This window comes from Salvelinus alpinus, chromosome 5 (assembly GCF_045679555.1).
Source record: "Salvelinus alpinus chromosome 5, SLU_Salpinus.1, whole genome shotgun sequence".
NCBI lineage: Eukaryota > Metazoa > Chordata > Actinopteri > Salmoniformes > Salmonidae > Salvelinus > Salvelinus alpinus.
The window spans coordinates 11,347,632-11,369,138 of record NC_092090.1 but is presented as its reverse complement, the minus strand read 5'-3'; the positions used below and the strand labels follow the sequence as shown (position 1 = coordinate 11,369,138).

Below are 21,507 nucleotides of genomic sequence, written 5' to 3'. Positions count from 1 at the left end.
TGCTCAGACTGTCCGCAATAGGCTGAGAGAGGCTGGACTGAGGGCTTGTAGGCCTGTTGTAAGGCAGGTCCTCACCAGACATCACCGGCAACAACGTCACCTATGGGCACAAACCCACCGTCGCTGGACCAGACAGGACTAGCAAAAAGTGCTCTTCACTGACGATTCGCGTTTATCGTCGAAGGAATGAGCGTTACATCGAGGCCTGTACTCTGGAGCGGGATCGATGTACTCTGGAGCGGGATCTATTTGGAGGTGGAGAGTCCGTCATGGTCTAGGGTGGTGTGTCACAGCAACATCGGACTGAGCTTGTTGTCATCGCAGGCAATCTCAAAGCTGTGCATTACAGGGAACACATCCTCCTCCCTCATGTGGTACCCTTCCTGCAGGCTCATCCTGACATGACCCTCCAGCATGACAATGCCACCAGCCATACTGCTCGTTCTGTGCGTGATTTCCTGCAAGACAGGTTTGTCAATGTTCTGCCATGGCCAGCGAAGAGCACGGATCTCAATACCATTGAGCACGTCTGGGACCTGTTGGATCGGAGGGTAAGGGCTATTCCCCCCAGAAATGTCCGGGAACTTGCAGGTGCCTTGGTGGAAGAGTGGGGAAACATCTCACAGCAATAACTGGCAAATCTGGTGTAGTCCATAAGGTGGAGATGCACTGCAGTACTTAATGCAGCTGGTGGCCACACCAGATACTGACTGTTACTTTTGATTTTGACCCCCCCGTTTGTTCAAGGACACATTATTCCATTTCAGTTTATGTATCTTGTTATGTTCATACAAATATTTACACATGTTAAGTTTGCTGAAAATAAACGCAGTTGACAGTGAGAGGACGTTTCTCTTTTTGCTGAGTTTAGATGTGTATAGTGTAATTGATGTGTTTGACAGGTCATCATTGTAAATAAGAATCTGTTCTTAATTGACGTACCAGTATAAATAAAGGTGACACACTAACACGGAACCCAAATCGGCTGCACGCGTGCGCCATCGTGCATAAATGTATTTTGTCCCCCTACACCAAACACTAACACGCAGGTTAAAATATCAAAACAAACTCTGAACCAATTACATTAATTTGGGGACAGGTCGAAAAGCATTAAACATTTATGGCAATTTAGCTAGTTAGCTTGCACTTGCTAGCTAATTTGTCCTATTTAGCTAGCTTGCTGTTGCTAGTTCATTTGTCCTGGGATATAAACATTGGGTTGTTATTTTTCCTGAAATGCACAAGGTCCTCTACTCCGACAATGAATCCACACATAAAACGGTCAACCGAAACGTTTCTAGTAATCACTCCTCCTTCCAAGCTTTTTCATCTTTGAACTTATATGGTGATCGGCATCTAAACTTTCATAGTATTACCACAACAACCGGCAATACAGTTCGTCTTTCAATCACCCATGTGGGTATAACCAATGAGGAGATGGCACGTGGGTACCTGCTTCTATAAACCAATGAGGAGATGGGAGAAGCAGGACTTGCAGCGTGATCTGCGTCACAAATAGAACTGACTTCTATTTTATCCCTTGGCAACGCAGATGCTCGTTGACGCACGCGAGCAGTGTGGGTGAAATAATTGAATAACATAGATTTCTAAATTTATTTTGCGACGCGAGCGGTGTAGTCAGGGTATAACATTGAGAGACACTGGCCTCCGGAGTGGCTCAGTGGTCTAAGGCACTGCATTGCAGGCTCAGTCGCAGCCGGCCACGACCGGGAGAACAACTGGCCCAGCGTCGCCGGGTTAGGGGAGGGTTTGGCCGGCAGGGATGTCCTTGTTCCATCGCGCACTAGCGACTCTGGTGGCGGGCTGGGCGCAGTGCACGCTGACACGGTCACCAGGTGTACGGTGTTTCCTCCGACACATTGGTGCGGCTGGCTTCCAGGTTAAGCGGACATTGTGTCAAGAATCAGTGCGGCTTGGTTGGGTTGTGTTGTGTTTCGGAGGACGCACAGGAGTTGCAGCGATGAGACAAGACTAACTCCCAATTGGATACCACGAAATTGGGGAGAAAAAATATATATAATAGAAAATGTATAAAATAATTCTCTCAAAGTGTTCACTCCTCATGATTTTAAAAGGACTGGTGTGAGGAAGATGGTGGAAACTCCCTCCTCGTGAACGCCTTCTATGAGAAGGGTAGAGAATCGGAACGCAGCCACAGATAGACAGAGACACTGACCTTAATCTCAGTGACGACACGGCTGGGAGCTGGCGAGTCCAGAGAAGCACCGTTTGTCGACGTATCCTCCCTTTGCTCCTTCCCAACCCCGTTCTCCTTCTCCTCCTCTGCCTTCTGTCTCTCCAACCTCTTCCTCTCCTGAGTCCTGTTCTCTTCCTCCTTCCTGCTCTTCTTCTCCATCTCCTCCTTCTCCTGGTTCTCCCGGCGTTCCCTCTCTCTCCACTCCTCCTCGGTGCGGCGTTCCTGTTTGCGTTGTTCCTGCTCTCTCCGGGCCTTCTCCATCAGAGCAGCCGTCTCCGTGTGGATCTGACCGCGTTCCTCGTCCGTCAGCGGGACCGACGGGTCAAAGGCCGGTTTGCCCGAGCGGTTGGGTTGGGGTACAGACGGGCCATTCTGGGAGGAGGGGGGCAGGTCCCTGGGGAGGGCATCCAGGGGTGGTTTAGACCCGTCTGAGACTCTGACTGATGGCTTCTTGGTACGGTCGATCTGGGGAAGCGAGGAACGGGAGGAGGGGGTAACAAACAGGGATGATTAAGCTTTTCATGAGACATTTGAAGAACAATAAAAAGCAGAAATGAAAGTGTTGACATTAACACAGTCTTTCTTAACTATTGAGAACTCGGAAAATGCCACCAATGTCTCATTGTGCCGTTCTCTTGAAATATAATTGAAGGGATAGTTTACCCACATGACAACTGGTTTCCTTACCCTGTAAGCAGTCTATAAAAGGTATGAGAGCGATCCATGATTTAGTTTAGTTTCCCTGGCACTGTTTTCAAACGCTTTCGTTTTATGATTTGTGTCACAAATCCAAATGCAAGCCATAGTACCTAATACATGACCATTTCACACATCATGTCCAAATCAACCTAAAGTATCTCAAATTGACTGTGTAGCTCATCAAAGTTACTTATAGATGCTTTGGACATGTGTGAAAAATTGAAATAAAGGATACCATGACTTGAAACCAAACCAAAATCGTGGATTGCTGTCATACCTTGTCCACAGACTGCTTATAGGGTAATGAAACCAATGTCATCTTGTGATTTTGCTAAACTATCCTTTTATATATATTTTAAAGCTAAATATTTATTGAATGAATGATAAAAAACAAACAAATGCATGAGCTCGTGCAGTTACCTGTGGGATGTGCTTGGCTGTCCCTCCAGGCTGGCTGGGAGTCCCTGGACCGGCTCCAGGGTCCTTCTTGCTGTGGTCTACTCCAGGGTGAGTGAACCCTGTGTGGGGTGAGTCTGTGGCGTCTGCCTCCGTCCATGTGGAGGGGGTCTCAGGGTGGGAGGGGGTCAGATTCTCCAGGGGGGCACCGTTCACCTGTACGCTACCCAGGGAGGCAGGGGCAGCCTGGGGTTCAGGGTCCGGCTCGGGGGGAGGGGGGGTTGGAGGTTTGGGCTCCTCCAGTGACGGGTAGTTGAAGTTCACTGCTCAACAGGAAACAGTAACAAGTAATGCTACAATAACTACTACTGAAGTCATGGCTCGCTAACTGAATCCAACAGAGGTCTCAACCAAACCACATGTTAATGATCACAGACACATGGTTATCAGATGTTATTGGTCACATACACATGGTTATCAGATGTTATTGGTCACATACACATGGTTATCAGATGTTATTGGTCACATACACATGGTTATCAGATGTTATTGGTCACATACACATGGTCAGCAGATATTATTGGTCACATACACATGGTCAGCAGATATTAATGGTCACATACACATGGTTAACAGACGTTATTGGTCACATACACATGGTTAACAGATGTTAATGCGAGTGTAGCGAAATGCTTGTGCTTCTAGTTCCGACAGTGCAGTAATATCTAACAAGTCATCTAACAATTCCCCAACAACTACCTAATACACAATCTAAAGGGGTGAATGAGAATATGTACACTACTGTTCAAAAGTTTGGGGTCACATAGAAATGTCCTTGTTTTTGGAAGAAAAGCTACTTTTTTGTCCATTAAGATAACATCAAATTGATCGGAAATACAGTGTAGACATTGTCAATGTTGTAAATGACTATTGTAGCTGGAAATGGCATGAAAATGACATGAATGTGTGTTATTAGTTTAAGCACACTGTGTTTGTCTATTGTTGTGACTCAGATGAAGATCAGATCAAATTTTATGACCAATTTAAGCAGAAATCCAGGTTTTTCCAAAGGGTTCACATACTTTTTCTTCCCCCTGCACACACACACACACACACACACACACACACACACACACACACACACACACACACACACACACACACACACACACACACACACACACACACACACACACACACACACACAGTCTACTACCCTACCCTGGATGAATGAGATCTGAAAGTTGAACACCATGTTAAGACGGATCTAACTGACACAATGTGGGATCAACTCATCAACACTACATGGAACCATGCTGAAGTAGCATAGACACTTAAAAAGGAAAGATTGACTCATTTTGAATGTTACATCCTATTTGTGAATCTCTGACTGATGTTCTATCCTGGGGTCATGTCATGGTTTCATGTGTCTCTGAGCTAGTCACCGTTCAAGCAGGCAGTCCTACCGGCTGTACTTCTGCATCCAGAGTCATACCGGCTGTATTTCTGCAGGCAGAGTCATACCGGCTGTATTTCTGCAGCGTCATACCGGCTGTACTTCTGCAGGCAGCGTCATACCGGCTGTACTTCTGCAGGCAGCGTCATACCGGCTGTATTTCTGCAGGCAGAGTCATACCGGCTGTATTTCTGCAGGCAGAGTCATACCGGCTGTACTTCTGCAGGCAGCGTCATACTGGCTGTATTTCTGCAGGCAGAGTCATACCGGCTGTACTTCTGCAGGCAGAGTCATACCGGCTGTACTTCTGCAGGCAGAGTCATACCGGCTGTATTTCTGCAGGCAGAGTCATACTGGCTGTACTTCTGCAGGCAGAGTCATACCGGCTGTACTTCTGCAGGCAGAGTCATACCGGCTGTATTTCTGCAGGCAGAGTCATACCGGCTGTACTTCTGCAGGCAGAGTCATACCGGCTGTATTTCTGCAGGCAGAGTCATACCGGCTGTATTTCTGCAGGCAGAGTCATACCGGCTGTATTTCTGCAGGCAGAGTCATACTGGCTGTACTTCTGCAGGCAGAGTCATACCGGCTGTATTTCTGCAGGCAGAGTCATACTGGCTGTACTTCTGCAGGCAGAGTCATACCGGCTGTATTTCTGCAGGCAGAGTCATACCGGCTGTATTTCTGCAGGCAGAGTCATACCGGCTGTACTTCTGCAGGCAGCGTCATACCGGCTGTACTTCTGCAGGCAGAGTCATACCGGCTGTATTTCTGCAGGCAGCGTCATACCGGCTGTATTTCTGCAGGCAGAGTCATACCGGCTGTATTTCTGCAGGCAGCGTCATACCGGCTGTACTTCTGCAGGCAGAGTCATACCGGCTGTATTTCTGCAGGCAGCGTCATACCGGCTGTATTTCTGCAGGCAGAGTCATACCGGCTGTATTTCTGCAGGCAGAGTCATACCGGCTGTACTTCTGCAGGCAGAGTCATACCGGCTGTACTTCTGCAGGCAGAGTCATACCGGCTGTATTTCTGCAGGCAGAGTCATACTGGCTGTACTTCTGCAGGCAGAGTCATACCGGCTGTATTTCTGCAGGCAGAGTCATACCGGCTGTATTTCTGCAGGCAGAGTCATACCGGCTGTATTTCTGCAGGCAGAGTCATACCGGCTGTATTTCTGCAGGCAGAGTCATACCGGCTGTACTTCTGCAGGCAGAGTCATACCGGCTGTACTTCTGCAGGCAGAGTCATACCGGCTGTATTTCTGCAGGCAGAGTCATACCGGCTGTATTTCTGCAGGCAGCGTCATACCGGCTGTATTTCTGCAGGCAGAGTCATACCGGCTGTACTTCTGCAGGCAGAGTCATACCGGCTGTATTTCTGCAGGCAGAGTCATACCGGCTGTATTTCTGCAGGCAGAGTCATACCGGCTGTATTTCTGCAGGCAGCGTCATACCGGCTGTATTTCTGCAGGCAGAGTCATACTGGCTGTACTTCTGCAGGCAGAGTCATACCGGCTGTATTTCTGCAGGCAGAGTCATACCGGCTGTATTTCTGCAGGCAGAGTCATACCGGCTGTATTTCTGCAGGCAGAGTCATACCGGCTGTATTTCTGCAGGCAGAGTCATACCGGCTGTATTTCTGCAGGCAGAGTCATACTGGCTGTACTTCTGCAGGCAGAGTCATACCGGCTGTATTTCTGCAGGCAGAGTCATACCGGCTGTATTTCTGCAGGCAGAGTCATACCGGCTGTATTTCTGCAGGCAGAGTCATACCGGCTGTATTTCTGCAGGCAGAGTCATACCGGCTGTATTTCTGCAGGCAGAGTCATACCGGCTGTATTTCTGCAGGCAGAGTCATACCGGCTGTATTTCTGCAGGCAGAGTCATACCGGCTGTATTTCTGCAGGCAGAGTCATACCGGCTGTATTTCTGCAGGCAGAGTCATACCGGCTGTATTTCTGCAGGCAGAGTCATACCGGCTGTATTTCTGCAGGCAGAGTCATACCGGCTGTATTTCTGCAGGCAGAGTCATACCGGCTGTACTTCTGCAGGCAGAGTCATACCGGCTGTATTTCTGCAGGCAGAGTCATACCGGCTGTATTTCTGCAGGCAGAGTCATACCGGCTGTACTTCTGCAGGCAGAGTCATACCGGCTGTATTTCTGCAGGCAGAGTCATACTGGCTGTACTTCTGCAGGCAGAGTCATACCGGCTGTATTTCTGCAGGCAGAGTCATACTGGCTGTACTTCTGCAGGCAGAGTCATACCGGCTGTATTTCTGCAGGCAGAGTCATACCGGCTGTATTTCTGCAGGCAGAGTCATACCGGCTGTATTTCTGCAGGCAGAGTCATACCGGCTGTATTTCTGCAGGCAGAGTCATACCGGCTGTACTTCTGCAGGCAGAGTCATACCGGCTGTACTTCTGCAGGCAGAGTCATACCGGCTGTATTTCTGCAGGCAGAGTCATACCGGCTGTATTTCTGCAGGCAGAGTCATACCGGCTGTATTTCTGCAGGCAGCGTCATACCGGCTGTACTTCTGCAGGCAGAGTCATACTGGCTGTACTTCTGCAGGCAGAGTCATACCGGCTGTATTTCTGCAGGCAGAGTCATACCGGCTGTATTTCTGCAGGCAGAGTCATACCGGCTGTATTTCTGCAGGCAGAGTCATACCGGCTGTATTTCTGCAGGCAGCGTCATACCGGCTGTACTTCTGCAGGCAGAGTCATACCGGCTGTACTTCTGCAGGCAGAGTCATACCGGCTGTATTTCTGCAGGCAGAGTCATACCGGCTGTATTTCTGCAGGCAGAGTCATACCGGCTGTACTTCTGCAGGCAGAGTCATACCGGCTGTATTTCTGCAGGCAGAGTCATACCGGCTGTATTTCTGCAGGCAGAGTCATACCGGCTGTATTTCTGCAGGCAGCGTCATACCGGCTGTACTTCTGCAGGCAGAGTCATACCGGCTGTACTTCTGCAGGCAGAGTCATACCGGCTGTATTTCTGCAGGCAGCGTCATACCGGCTGTATTTCTTGTGTGTTCAAGGGGGTTAGGGGTACTCACGCTGTGGGAGGGTGCTGTAGCTGTGTGTTCGGGTAAGGGTTAAGGTTAGGGGTACTCACGCTGTGGGAGGGTGCTGTAGCTGTGTGTTCGGGGGGGTTAGGGTGAGGGTTAAGGTTAGGGGTACTCACGCTGTGGGAGGGTGCTGTAGCTGTGTGTTCGGGTGGTTAGGGTGAGGGTTAAGGTTAGGGGTACTCACGCTGTGGGAGGGTGCTGTAGCTGTGTGTTCGGGTGGTTAGGGTGAGGGTTAAGGTTAGGGGTACTCACGCTGTGGGAGGGTGCTGTAGCTGTGTGTTCGGGTGGTTAGGGTAAGGGGTAAGGTTAGGGGTACTCACGCTGTGGGAGGGTGCTGTAGCTGTGTGTTCGGGTGGTTAGGGTGAGGGTTAAGGTTAGGGGTACTCACGCTGTGGGAGGGTGCTGTAGCTGTGTGTTCGGGTGGTTAGGGTGAGGGTTAAGGTTAGGGGTACTCACGCTGTGGGAGGGTGCTGTAGCTGTGTGTTCGGGTGGTTAGGGTGAGGGTTAAGGTTAGGGGTACTCACGCTGTGGGAGGGTGCTGTAGCTGTGTGTTCGGGGGGTTAGGGTGAGGGTTAAGGTTAGGGGTACTCACGCTGTGGGAGGGTGCTGTAGCTGTGTGTTCGGGTGGTTAGGGTGAGGGTTAAGGTTAGGGGTACTCACGCTGTGGGAGGGTGCTGTAGCTGTGTGTTCGGGGGGTTAGGGTGAGGGTTAAGGTTAGGAGTACTCACGCTGTGGGAGGGTGCTGTAGCTGTGTGTTCGGGTGGTTAGGGTGAGGGTTAAGGTTAGGGGTACTCACGCTGTGGGAGGGTGCTGTAGCTGTGTGTTCGGGGCGGTCTGACTTTGGCGTTGGATGTGTACATGGGGTAGAAGAGGAGCCAGCTCTCATAGCCTCCCTCCAGGACCATGGGCTCACTACGCAGGATAGTGGTACTGTCCCACTGTGAAGCACACATTACCTCAATGAAACACACTGACTGAGGAAACACACATTACCTCAATGAAACACACATTACCTCAATGAAACACACTGACTGAGGAAACACACATTACCTCAATGGAACACACTGACTGAGGAAGCATTGCAGGGAACACACATTCCTATGTTATGTTACCTTGTAGAGAGCATCTTTGAGGCTTTGTAAGGTGGTTCCCAGTTTGAGGTCAGTAACAGAGCTGAACCAGTCCAGTAGGACGATGTAATCTACAAACCCCCGTCTCTTCCACGTCTCTCTGGATGCAGCAGGTAGATTGGCCTCTATCTGGTTCACCGTGATGCTGTGGGAACAGAATAATGACCCGTTACCCTTGAGCAGGGGTGCACAACACACGGCCCACGGGCTGAATGTGGCCCCAGAGAAGACAGCTTGTAGCCCGTAGTGATTATTAGTATTTTTTTAATACATTTATTTGGGTATGCTCAGAGTGGAGACCTGGATCAACCATACATGTAACAACCCTCCATCCATTGCTCCCTCCGTACCCAGGGTTGATAGCCTCCTCTGGGACACTGATGACAGTCTGGGTGGGGACCTGGATCTGTGAGTCCTGGAAGTCTCGGAGGCAGCGAGCGTCCATCACAATGACCGTAATGGCCTGGTCCCTCATCATCTTGAACAACCTCTCTGCTGTGATCCCTCCTGCTGGCACCGTAGCTAGGGAGGTAGGTACGGAGGGAGGGAGGGAGGGAGGTAGGTACGGAGGGAGGGAAGGAGGTACGGAGGGAGGGAGGGAGGTACGGAGGGAGGTAGATACGGAGGGAGGGAGGGAGGTAGATACGGAGGGAGGGAGGTAGGTACGGAGGGAGGTAGGTACAGAGGGAGGTAGGTACGGAGGGAGGGAGGTAGGTACGGAGGGAGGGAGGGAGGGAGGTAGGTAGGTACGGAGGGAGGGAGGGAGGTAGGTACGGAGGGAGGGAGGGAGGTAGGTACGGAGGGAGGGAGGGAGGTAAGTACGGAGGGAGGGAGGGAGGTTGGTACGGAGGGAGGGAGGAAGGGAGGGAGGGAGGGAGGTAGGTACGGAGGGAGGGAGGAAGGGAGGGAGGGAGGTAGGTACGGAGGGAGGTAGGGAGGTAGGTACGGAGGGAGGAAGGGAGGTAGGTACGGAGGGAGGTAGGTACGGAGGGAGGAAGGGAGGTAGGTACGGAGGGAGGTAGGTACGGAGGGAGGAAGGGAGGGAGGGAGGGAGGTAGGTACGGAGGGAGGGAGGTAGGTACGGAGGGAGGTAGGTACGGAGGGAGGAAGGGAGGGAGGTAGGTACGGAGGGAGGAAGGGAGGGAGGTAGGTACGGAGGGAGGAAGGGAGGGAGGTACGGAGGGAGGTAGGTACGGAGGGAGGTAGGTACGGAGGGAGGAAGGTACGGAGGGAGGAAGGGAGGGAGGTAGGTACGGAGGGAGGTAGGTACGGAGGGAGGGAGGTACGGAGGGAGGGAGGGAGGTACGGAGGGAGGGAGGGAGGTAGGTACGGAGGGAGGGAGGTACGGAGGGAGGGAGGGAGGTACGGAGGGAGGGAGGAAGGTACGGAGGGAGGAAGGGAGGTAGGTACGGAGGGAGGGAGGGAGGTACGGAGGGAGGGAGGAAGGGAGGGAGGTAGGTACGGAGGGAGGAAGGGAGGGAGGGAGGTAGGTACGGAGGGAGGGAGGGAGGTAGGTACGGAGGGAGGAAGGGAGGGAGGAAGGGAGGGAGGTAGGTACGGAGGGAGGTAGGTACGGAGGGAGGAAGGTACGGAGGGAGGAAGGGAGGGAGGTAGGTACGGAGGGAGGTAGGTACGGAGGGAGGGAGGTACGGAGGGAGGGAGGGAGGTAGGTACGGAGGGAGGGAGGTACGGAGGGAGGGAGGTACGGAGGGAGGGAGGGAGGTACGGAGGGAGGAAGGGAGGTAGGTACGGAGGGAGGGAGGGGAGGTAGGTACGGAGGGAGGGAGGGAGGTACGGAGGGAGGGAGGGAGGGAGGGAGGTAGGTACGGAGGGAGGGAGGGAGGGAGGTACGGAGGGAGGTATGGAGGTAGGGAGGGGATAAAAAAAGATGGATAAATCAATAAACATCAACCTGTTGTGTAAAACAACTTATATTCATGTCATAACGTCGTTTTACCTCAAATTCTTAAACTTTAATAAAAGCGTTTGAGTCAGTTTGCTGGTCACCATCCTTACCTTTTGAAGGTCCATTTTTCAGCTCCTTCTGCTCTTTTACCTAGAACACAGAACATTACAACTGAGACCACAGCATCTTAAAGGACCAACTCTCAACCACAACGACTGGTGTCGACAGGGGTGGTGTCGACAACTGGTGCTGACAGGGGTGGTGTCGACAACTGGTGCTGACAGGGGTGGTGTCGACAACTGGTGTCAACAGGGGTGGTGTCAACAGGGGTGGTGTCGACAACTGGTGTTGACAGGGGTGGTGTTGACAGGGGTGGTGTCGACAACTGGTGTTGACAGGGGTGGTGCTAACAGGGGTGGTGCTGACAGGGGTGGTGTCAACAACTGGTGCTGACCGGGGTGGTGTCGACAACTGGTGCTGACAGGGGTGGTGTCGACAACTGGTGCTGACAGGGGTGGTGTCGACAACTGGTGTCAACAGGGGTGGTGTCAACAGGGGTGGTGTCGACAACTGGTGTTGACAGGGATGGTGTTGACAGGGGTGGTGTCGACAACTGGTGTCAACAGGGGTGATGTCAACAGGGGTGGTGTCGACAACTGGTGTTGACAGGGGTGGTGCTAACAGGGGTGGTGCTGACAGGGGTGGTGTCAACAACTGGTGCTGACAGGGGTGGTGTCGACAACTGGTGCTGACAGGGGTGGTGTCGACAACTGGTGCTGACAGGGGTGGTGTCGACAACTGGTGCTGACAGGGATGGTGCTGACAGGGGTGGTGTCAACAGGGGTGGTGCTGACAGGGGTGGTGTCGACAACTGGTGCTGACAGGGGTGGTGTCAACAACTGGTGCTGACAGGGGTGGTGCTGACAGGGGTGGTGTCAACAACTGGTGCTGACAGGGGTGGTGTTGACAGGGGTGGTGTCAACAACTGGTGTTGACAGTGAGGGTGTCAACAACTGGTGCTGACAGGGGTGGTGTCAACAACTGGTGTTGACAGGAGTGGTGTCAACAACTGGTGTTGACAGGGGTGGTGTCAACAACTGGTGTTGACAGGGGTGGTGTTGACAGGGGTGGTATCGACAACTGGTGTCAACCACAACTGGTGCTGACAGGTGGATGTAAACGTTCACCTCAATAACACACAGAACAGAAACATGCTTCACCAGGCTTTCACTAAACTCTGATTTGTTAAGGGGTCCTTTAGGTGTTTATATCATATGTATTTATATTTAACTTCTTATGGCTGGGGGCAGTATTGAGTAGCTTGGATGAATAAGGTGCCCAGAGTAAACTGCCTGCTACTCAGGCCCAGAAGCTAAGATATGCATATTATTAGTAGATTTGGATAGAAAACTCTGACTTTTCTAAAACTGTTTGAATGATGTCTGTGAGTATAATAGAACTCATATGGCAGGCAAAAACCTGAGAAAAAATCCAACCAGGAAGTGGGAAATCTGAGGTTTGTTTGTTTGCCTATCCAATATACAGTGTCTATGGGGTCATATTGCACTTCCTAATGCTTCCACTAGATGTCAACAGTCTTTAGAACCTTGTTTCAGGCTTCTACTGTGAAGGATGAGGGAATGAGAGCTGTTTCAAACAGGTGTCTGGCAGAGTGCCATGAGCTCACTCAGGCGCACCCCCGTGAGAGGTAGCTGCGTTCCTTTTAGTTTCTAAAGACAAAGGAATTCTCAGGTTGAAACATTATTGAAGATTTATGTTAAAAACATCCTAAAGATTGATTCTATACATCGTTTGACATGTTTCTACGAACTGTAATGGAATTTTTTGACTTTTCGTCTGGCCTGCGCGTCATGAATTTGGATTTTTGAACTAAACGCGCAAACAAAAAGGAGGTATTTGGACATAAATTATGGACTTTATCGAACAAAACAAACATTTATTGTGGAACTGGGATTCCTGGGAGTGCATTCTGATAAAGATAATCAAAGGTAAGTGAATATTTATAATGCTATTTCTGACTTCTGTTGACTCCACAACATGGCGGGTACCTGTAAGGCTTGTTTTTGTGTCTGAGCGCCGTACTCAGATTATTGCATGATGTGCTTTTTCCGTAAAGTTTTTTTTAAATCTGACACAGTGGTTGCATTAAGGAGAAGTTTACCTAAAGTTCCATGTATAACACTTGTATCTTTTATCAAAGTTTATTATGAGTATTTCTGTAAATTGATGTGGCTCTCTGCAAAATCACCGGATGTTTTGGAGGCAAACATTACTGAACATAACGCGCCAATGTAAACTAAGATTTTTGGATATAAATATGAACTTTATCGAACGAAACATACATGTATTGTGTAACATGAAGTCCTATGAGTGTCATCTGATGAAGATCATCAAAGGTTAGTGATTAATTTTATCTCTATTTCTGCTTTTTGTGAATTCTCTCTTTGGCTGGAAAAATGGCTGTTTTTCTGTGACTAGGTACTGACCTAACATAATCAGATGGTGTGCTTTCGTCGTAAAGCCTTTTTGAAATCGGACACTGTGGTGGGATTAACAACAAGTTTATCTTTAAAATGGTGTAAAATACTTGTATGTTTGAGGAATGTTAATTATGAGATTTCTGTGGTTTGAATTTGGCGCCCTGCACTTTCACTGGCTGTTGTCAAGTCGATCCCGTTAACGGGATCTCAGCCGATATCAGCCGTAAGAAGTTAACAATTGAACACATTCCTGGAGTTAATTCAAGCGGATTACAATCTATTTATTACAGTGTAATAAACATTAACCTTTGGGTCCAAAGTTTGTTTTTAAATTAATAAATTGATCCACTTTCATCTGCACAGGAAAAACACTCAGATGTGTGAACATACTCGTTTCATGTTCGTGGGAATCATTATATCACGACCTAACAGAAAAGACAACCCGGACATTTCCTTTTCCAGCACCACTTGCTTATCTGAGCTTATGTATCGACCTCACAGCCTTCGTCAGAGCTGTTGTGTCCTCGTCGTCATTCATCATTCAGGGACCCACCTTCTTGATCTCTTTCCTTGCTTTTGGAGATGCCCTCCCTCCATCTTTCTCCGTCTTATCCTCCCTCCTTTTCTTCTCCTCTTGTCTCTCTTTCTCCTCAAGGTTTTTGCGAACCTCGACTTCCTCGTATCTAAACACACACACAGGAAAACAGAAACAGTAACCTGTAGAAACATTAGACTGAGATTCTATAGCTTCAAATCAACGTATCTCCGTCTTTGGCAAAGTCAATGGTCTCCTTCAACCATTCAGGGCTATTGAAGTGCAGCTAAAACCTAAGCCAACAGAATACCAGTTGATTTAGTAACATCCAGTACAAAGTGCACCAAGTGAACATAATGTCTGTGAATAAATGCCGACGACAACACAGAAGCCAGGGCACCCACCTGAGTTTAAGGCTTTCAGAGAGCTTCTCGGCTTCTTCTATGGCTTTTTTAAAGCTGTTGGGCCCCAGCAGGGACAGGAAAAACTCCTGGGACAACAGAGAGGAAAGGTGCTTCAGATGACAGCGGTCTCAACAACAGAAGAAACAGCTAGCCACAATCAATACACTGTGTCATTTGACAAACAGAATGACATTTCACAAGTCAGCAAAAATCAAGTACCTTTAGTATGGATGGTTAACGTGACACCTGCAGCATCCACTTCGACTAAGACAGTACTATTCTATAACCAATCGGAAAATCAATAGACCGTGCCATCACGGTAGGAACCCTCACTATGGCCAGTATCATAACAGTCCTGTGTGGGAGTGTGGCTCATCACTAGTTCTGCAGGGGTTAAATGCCTCTTCACCCAATACTTCCCACCTGTCCTCCCCTCTACATGCTGCGTCCCCCCATTACATTCCTACAGTCTGAAACACCATTGAATACATGGGGAGATGGGAGCTCCCAGTCTCCTTTAAGACATATCGTATGGCTTGAACCCTCTCTGTGGTCCGAGTAGCAAAACATGGGTCGTATTCACCAGGGACCAAATGGGAGAACAGGGAGGGTTTATAACCTGAACGTGTCCATATAAGAAACACTTGTTTTCGACAAGGCTACATCTTGGTACGGGGGGGGGGGTAACTAATGGACCACGGTTGGTACCTGTTGCTGCTTGAAGTCGGGCCTCTTCTTGATGAGATTATAAACCGTTAGGTATTTCATGTAGAGAACATAGGCCCTCTCCTCGTCTCCATCCAGACGACACTCCTCCGCAGCCTTGAAGATCTTACAGGCACTCTGGACATAGCTGCAAAAACACAATAGAACATTTACCGCACACTCTTGGACATAACAGGCCTGTGTTCAATTCTCCAGTTACAGGGACCATACAGACACTGGCTGCCCACAACAGGCCTGTTACCAGGACCATACAGACACTGGCTGCCCACAACAGGCCTGTTACCAGGACCATACAGACACTGGCTGCCCACAACAGGCCTGTTACCAGGACCATACAGACACTGGCTGTCCACAACAGGCCTGTTACCAGGACCATACAGACACTGGCTGCTCACAACAGGCCTGTTACCAGGACCATACAGACACTGGCTGCTCACAACAGGCCTGTTACAGGGACCATACAGACACTGGCTGCCCACAACAGGCCTGTTACCAGGACCATACAGACACTGGCTGCCCACAACATGCCTGTTACCAGGACCATACAGACACTGGCTGCCCACAACATGCCTGTTACCAGGACCATACAGACACTGGCTGCCCACAACAGGCCTGTTACAGGGACCATACAGACACTGGCTGCCCACAACAGGCCTGTTACCAGGACCATACAGACACTGGCTGCCCACAACAGGCCTGTTACAGGGACCATACAGACACTGGCTGCCCACAACAGGCCTGTTACCAGGACCATACAGACACTGGCTGCTCACAACAGGCCTGTTACCAGGACCATACAGACACTGGCTGCCCACAACAGGCCTGTTACCAGGACCATACAGACACTGGCTGCTCACAACAGGCCTGTTACCAGGACCATACAGACACTGGCTGCTCACAACAGGCCTGTTACAGGGACCATACAGACACTGGCTGCCCACAACAGGCCTGTTACCAGGACCATACAGACACTGGCTGCTCACAACAGGCCTGTTACCAGGACCATACAGACACTGGCTGCTCACAACAGGCCTGTTACAGGGACCATACAGACACTGGCTGCCCACAACAGGCCTGTTACCAGGACCATACAGACACTGGCTGCCCACAACATGCCTGTTACCAGGACCATACAGACACTGGATGCCCACAACAGGCCTGTTACCAGGACCATACAGACACTGGCTGCCCACAACAGGCCTGTTACCAGGACCATACAGACACTGGCTGCCCACAACAGGCCTGTTACCAGGACCATACAGACACTGGCTGCCCACAACAGGCCTGTTACCAGGACCATACAGACACTGGCTGCCCACAACAGGCCTGTTACCAGGACCATACAGACACTGGCTGCTCACAACATGCCTGTTACAGGGACCATACAGACACTGGCTGCCCACAACAGGCCTGTTACCAGGACCATACAGACACTGGCTGCCCACAACATGCCTGTTACCAGGACCATACAGACACTGGCTGTCCACAACAGGCCTGTTACCAGGACCATACAGACACTGGCTGCTCACAACAGGCCTGTTACCAGGACCATACAGACACTGGCTGCCCACAACAGGCCTGTTACCAGGACCATACAGACACTGGCTGCCCACAACAGGCCTGTTACCAGGACCATACAGACACTGGCTGCCCACAACAGGCCTGTTACCAGGACCATACAGACACTGGCTGCCCACAACAGGCCTGTTACCAGGACCATACAGACACTGGCTGCCCACAACAGGCCTGTTACCAGGACCATACAGACACTGGCTGCCCACAACAGGCCTGTTACCAGGACCATACAGACACTGGCTGCCCACAACAGGCCTGTTACCAGGACCATACAGACACTGGCTGCTCACAACAGGCCTGTTACCAGGACCATACAGACACTGGCTGCCCACAACAGGCCTGTTACCAGGGCCATACAGACACTGGCTGCCCACAACAGGCCTGTTACCAGGACCATACAGACACTGGCTGCTCACAACAGGCCTGTTACCAGGACCATACAGACACTGGCTGCTCACAACAGGCCTGTTACCAGGACCATACAGACACTGGCTGCTCACAACAGGCCTGTTACAGGGACCATACAGACACTGGCTGCCCACAACAGGCCTGTTACAGGGACCATACAGACACTGGCTGCTCACAACAGGCCTGTTACCAGGACCATACAGACACTGGCTCCCCACAACAGGCCTGTTACAGGGACCATACAGACACTGGCTGCTCACAACAGGCCTGTTACCAGGACCATACAGACACTGGCTGCCCACAACAGGCCTGTTACCAGGACCATACAGACACTGGCTGCTCACAACAGGCCTGGTTTTTGCCTTATCGCTACACAGCTGATTCAAATAACCAACTCATCACCAAGCTTAGATTATTTAAATCTGCTGAGTAGTGCTAGGACAAAAAACAAAACGTGCACCCGGGGGGGGAGGCAGGATCAAGTTTGGGAAACCCCTACTTCGACCACCAATTTTCAGGTGATTATTTTAAAAGTGCCATTTGAATGACATCCATGCCAGAACTATAGCTTACCTCTTGGTGTTGACTTTGTCAGGCTTGACTTCAGCTTTCTTGTTGAGGTCCCCCAGGTTAGTAGAGAGGTACAAGTCCTTCACCCCACTGGACACCGCAGGCATCTTCAATGGTGGGTTTTATATCAAAAAGATCACCAGCACTGTATAATGTTCACATATTCCAGTCCTCACCTCTCTGGAAAGACAAAAACAATTGAATCAAATAGCTTTTATTATTATTAGTAGTAAGCCCTTGCCTGCCCCATTCATAGAGGTCAACGACCTTTAGCACCGATTGATGAGGTATCTTCTTCCAGGGGGACTTTTTTAAAGAGCCCAGACGTTCGGACTGAACTTTAACATGCATCGCTTGTGGTACGGTTTTGGAAACTTGAGGAGGAAGGCCGCCAGAAATGGGTCAGAACTGAAAAATACTGTCAGTTGCAACTGTGATAAAGCCGGTGTGGGATAATCAAATGGACGTATGTTTTGAAGTGGCTGTCCTATATCTGAGAGAAATAAGACAGATGAGGAATTTTTAGGATTTGTTTAACAAATATTTAACCACTTATGTGTTTTATTTTAAAGTACTTCCATTCATGTTTTAACTGGTACCGGGCTGCCTACAGACACGTCTAGTGAGGCTGGTACCAGGGCTGCCTACAGACACGTCTAGTGAGGCTGGTACCGGGCTGCCTACAGACATGTCTAGTGAGGCTGGTACCAGGGCTGCCTACAGACACGTCTAGTGAGGCTGGTACCGGGCTGCCTACAGACACGTCTAGTCAGGCTGGTACCGGGCTGCCTACAGACACGTCTAGTGAGGCTGGTACCGGGCTGCCTACAGACACGTCTAGTGAGGCTGGTACCGGGCTGCCTACAGACACGTCTAGTGAGGCTGGTACCGGGCTGCCTACAGACACGTCTAGTGAGGCTGGTACCGGGCTGCCTACAGACACGTCTAGTGAGGCTGGTACCTGGCTGCCTACAGATGGCAGACAGCGTGTATGGCGTCGTGAGGGCGAGCGGTTTTCTGATTTCAACGTTGTGAACCGAGTGCTCCATGATGGTAGTGGGGTTATGGTATGGGCAAGGCTGGCATAAGCTACAGACGAGCACAATTGCATTTTATCAATGGAAATTTGAATGCACAGAGTTAGCGTGACGAGATCCTGAGGCCCATTGTCACGCCATTCATCCACCGCCAACACCTAATGTTTCCGGATGATAATTAGGGCTGACCCCATTTAGTCGACTGGTCAATTGTTTGGTTGATAGGCTGTTGGTCGACCAAGATTTATTTAGTCGAGCAGTAGCAAAACAATTCATTTTATGGTGTACAAGACACCGGTCTGATTGGCGCCTGTCTGATTGGACTGATCCATTGTGGAGGCCGTGGGGATGGAACAGTCCATCACTAAGACATGTGCTGCTGAAATTCTATCTGGTTATATTACATAAGAACAATGGTGCAACACTAATAAAAATAGTATTTTATAACAAACGCTTTCTCCCGTATTGGATAGCGGTCACTGTCCAGAGTTCTGAAACATCAACTACATCATGTTGAATTGGCTCCTTTTCCTGGACCATGTTGCTATGTGGATAATAGCAGAGTTAACCAGCATGTTGAATTGGCTCCTTTTCCTAGACCATGTTGCTATGTGGATAATAGCAGAGTTAACCAGCATATTAGTGTTGAGAACAATGCGGCGGAGACAGCAGTGGAGTGAGGAGACGAGGAAACAGCCCTTGCCTTAATTGTCTAAGGAAAGTGAGGAGCGAGGAAACCAACTTAATTAGGTCTATAATCAATAGCCTAAATGTGCCAGGCTTTATAAATCCTCCATATCTACAGAACACTGATCCTGCTTCATTTTTTCTCCCCAATTTCGATCTTGTCTCATCGCTGGAACTCCCCAACGGCTCGGGAGGCGAAGGTCGAGTCATTCGTCCTCCAAAACATGACCCGCCATCGAGTTAATTTGTCACGTCCTCTGCATCCATTTTGCTGTCACATGTGTTCGGCGTTTGTTATAACCAATGTGTTGATGTGATTATGATATGCTATAGATCATGCCCTATTGATCACGTGCATGCTTATGCATACATGTGTCACGTAAAAAGAGCAAGCGTTGAGGGAATCGGGAATGTTTTCCCAAAACAAATGAAGGATTTTGGTAACAGAACTTTTCAGTCAGAAATGGCTGTAATTATGTTACAGCTTCAGCAACATGGACAGCGCGATAAAGACTGTTGATGTTCTGTGGTGGTCACTGCAGCAGGGAAGAGAGAGACAACAGTGCTAGTCACACAGTCACTCGCTGTCATTTTTTTTAACACAGCGCAGCAGGTCTGAGCACAATCAAATCAATTGCGGTCGGACTCCCTCTAGTCATTTGTGTGTCTTAATTATTTCATCAAACAGTGCGCTTAAAGCATCAGACAAGCTCAGTGCATATAGTTGATTTAAAACACATAGGATGTTGGAAAAATACATGTCTTAAAATTTAGACCAATCGATTGGTCGAAAGAACAGACGACTCTCGGTCGACCAAGATTGTTGATAATGGACGGCCCCATGTCGCAAGAATCTCTACACAATTCCTGGAAGCTGAAAATGTCCCAGTTCTTCCATGGCCTGCATACTCACCAGACATGTCACTCATTGAGCATGTTTGGGATTCTCTGGATCGACGTGTATGACAGCGTGTTCCAGTTCCCGTCCCATATCCAGCAACTTCGCACAACCATTAAAGAGGAGTGGGACAACATTCCACAATCAACAGCCCGATCAAATCTATGCAAAGGAGATGTGTCGTGCTGCATGAGGCAAATAAATGGTGGTCACATCAGATACTGACTGGTTCTTATTCACACCCCTACCTTTTTGTGTTTTTAGAGGTATCTGTGACCAACAGATGCATATCTGTATTCCTCAGTCATGTGAAATCCTTAGATTAGGTCCTCATTTATTTATTGAAATTGCCTGATTTCCCTATATGAACTGTAACTCGTAAAAATACAAAAAGTTGCGTTTATATTTTTGTTCAGTGTAGAACCATGTCCAATAGGTTTTTGACGTTTTTGTTAGTAAGCGGTTGTTCTCTGAATGGCCAAGCAAAGTATTGTATTGTGATTTGTATTCCTGCTGGTCAATTTCCAGTGTAACGTTACGTATGATTATCTTCAGCAGTTCAGCATGGAGTAATGCATCCAAGCAAGATGTAAACATGAACTGTGCATTTAGCAAGGCTTCCTTAGAACGAAACCACAGACAATTTCTTTGACGAAAGTGTAAATATAATATATGTGACATTGGACTTGCTACTAGCTAGTACGTTAGTACGTTCGCAAAACTTTAAGTTAGCAAGCCATGTAGCTTCCTAAGTAATGTTTAACTAGGAAGTGCAGTAGCTAGCCTACCCCCCTTCTGTCAAGTTAGTTTGTTAGCAGGATAGCTAGCTTATTAGCTAAACTAGCTTAGTTAGCTTTCACTGTAGTTGTTTACTCGAACAGGCTCTGTCAGCTTATGGATGTTTAGCTAGGTAACGACGAAGACGTTATAACCGTAACTATAACGGCGAATAACCTCCAACAGTTATTGCAATGATGAGATAGCAAGTGAATACGTTTGAAAAGAGGAAATAATACAACTTACCATAACGTTGCACTGTTGTCTTGATCAGTTTTTTCTAGACAGTGTTTTCCGCTAGTTACCACAGCCACAAAGTCAAAATTGGCTATATCATAAAATTTTATAAAAACAAAAATGTGATTTTGGGGATTAATTTAGGGTTAGGTTTAGGAGTGTGGTTACGGTTAGGTTTATAATCACATTTGAAGAAGATATATTTTAGAAACAGTCGGGGTTTATGACTGTGGTAACTAGTGACGACCCTTAGTCAGCTGACTCCTGATT

The 21,507-nt window shown here is 49.1% G+C and overlaps 1 protein-coding gene across 3 annotated transcripts in view; it reads right to left on the bottom strand.

The window, feature by feature from the left end:
- The window catches only part of usp8 (ubiquitin specific peptidase 8), a 45,638-nt gene extending 24,131 nt beyond the window's left edge, over positions 1-21,507 (bottom strand). The window contains exons 1-11 of one of the 3 annotated variants that reach the window (XM_071400577.1): positions 21,247-21,507; positions 17,605-17,781; positions 15,031-15,175; positions 14,323-14,408; positions 13,937-14,066; positions 10,993-11,032; positions 9,327-9,498; positions 8,959-9,121; positions 8,643-8,784; positions 3,338-3,636; positions 2,198-2,683 (exon numbers count right to left, since the gene is read on the bottom strand). In XM_071400577.1, the coding sequence (XP_071256678.1) occupies positions 2,198-2,683; positions 3,338-3,636; positions 8,643-8,784; positions 8,959-9,121; positions 9,327-9,498; positions 10,993-11,032; positions 13,937-14,066; positions 14,323-14,408; positions 15,031-15,175; positions 17,605-17,708 (1,767 nt within the window). In that variant the 5' untranslated portion in view covers positions 17,709-17,781; positions 21,247-21,507. The remainder of the gene's footprint in view (positions 1-2,197; positions 2,684-3,337; positions 3,637-8,642; positions 8,785-8,958; positions 9,122-9,326; positions 9,499-10,992; positions 11,033-13,936; positions 14,067-14,322; positions 14,409-15,030; positions 15,176-17,604; positions 17,782-21,246) is intronic. The other 2 variants (XM_071400575.1, XM_071400576.1) reach the window with 2 other exon arrangements.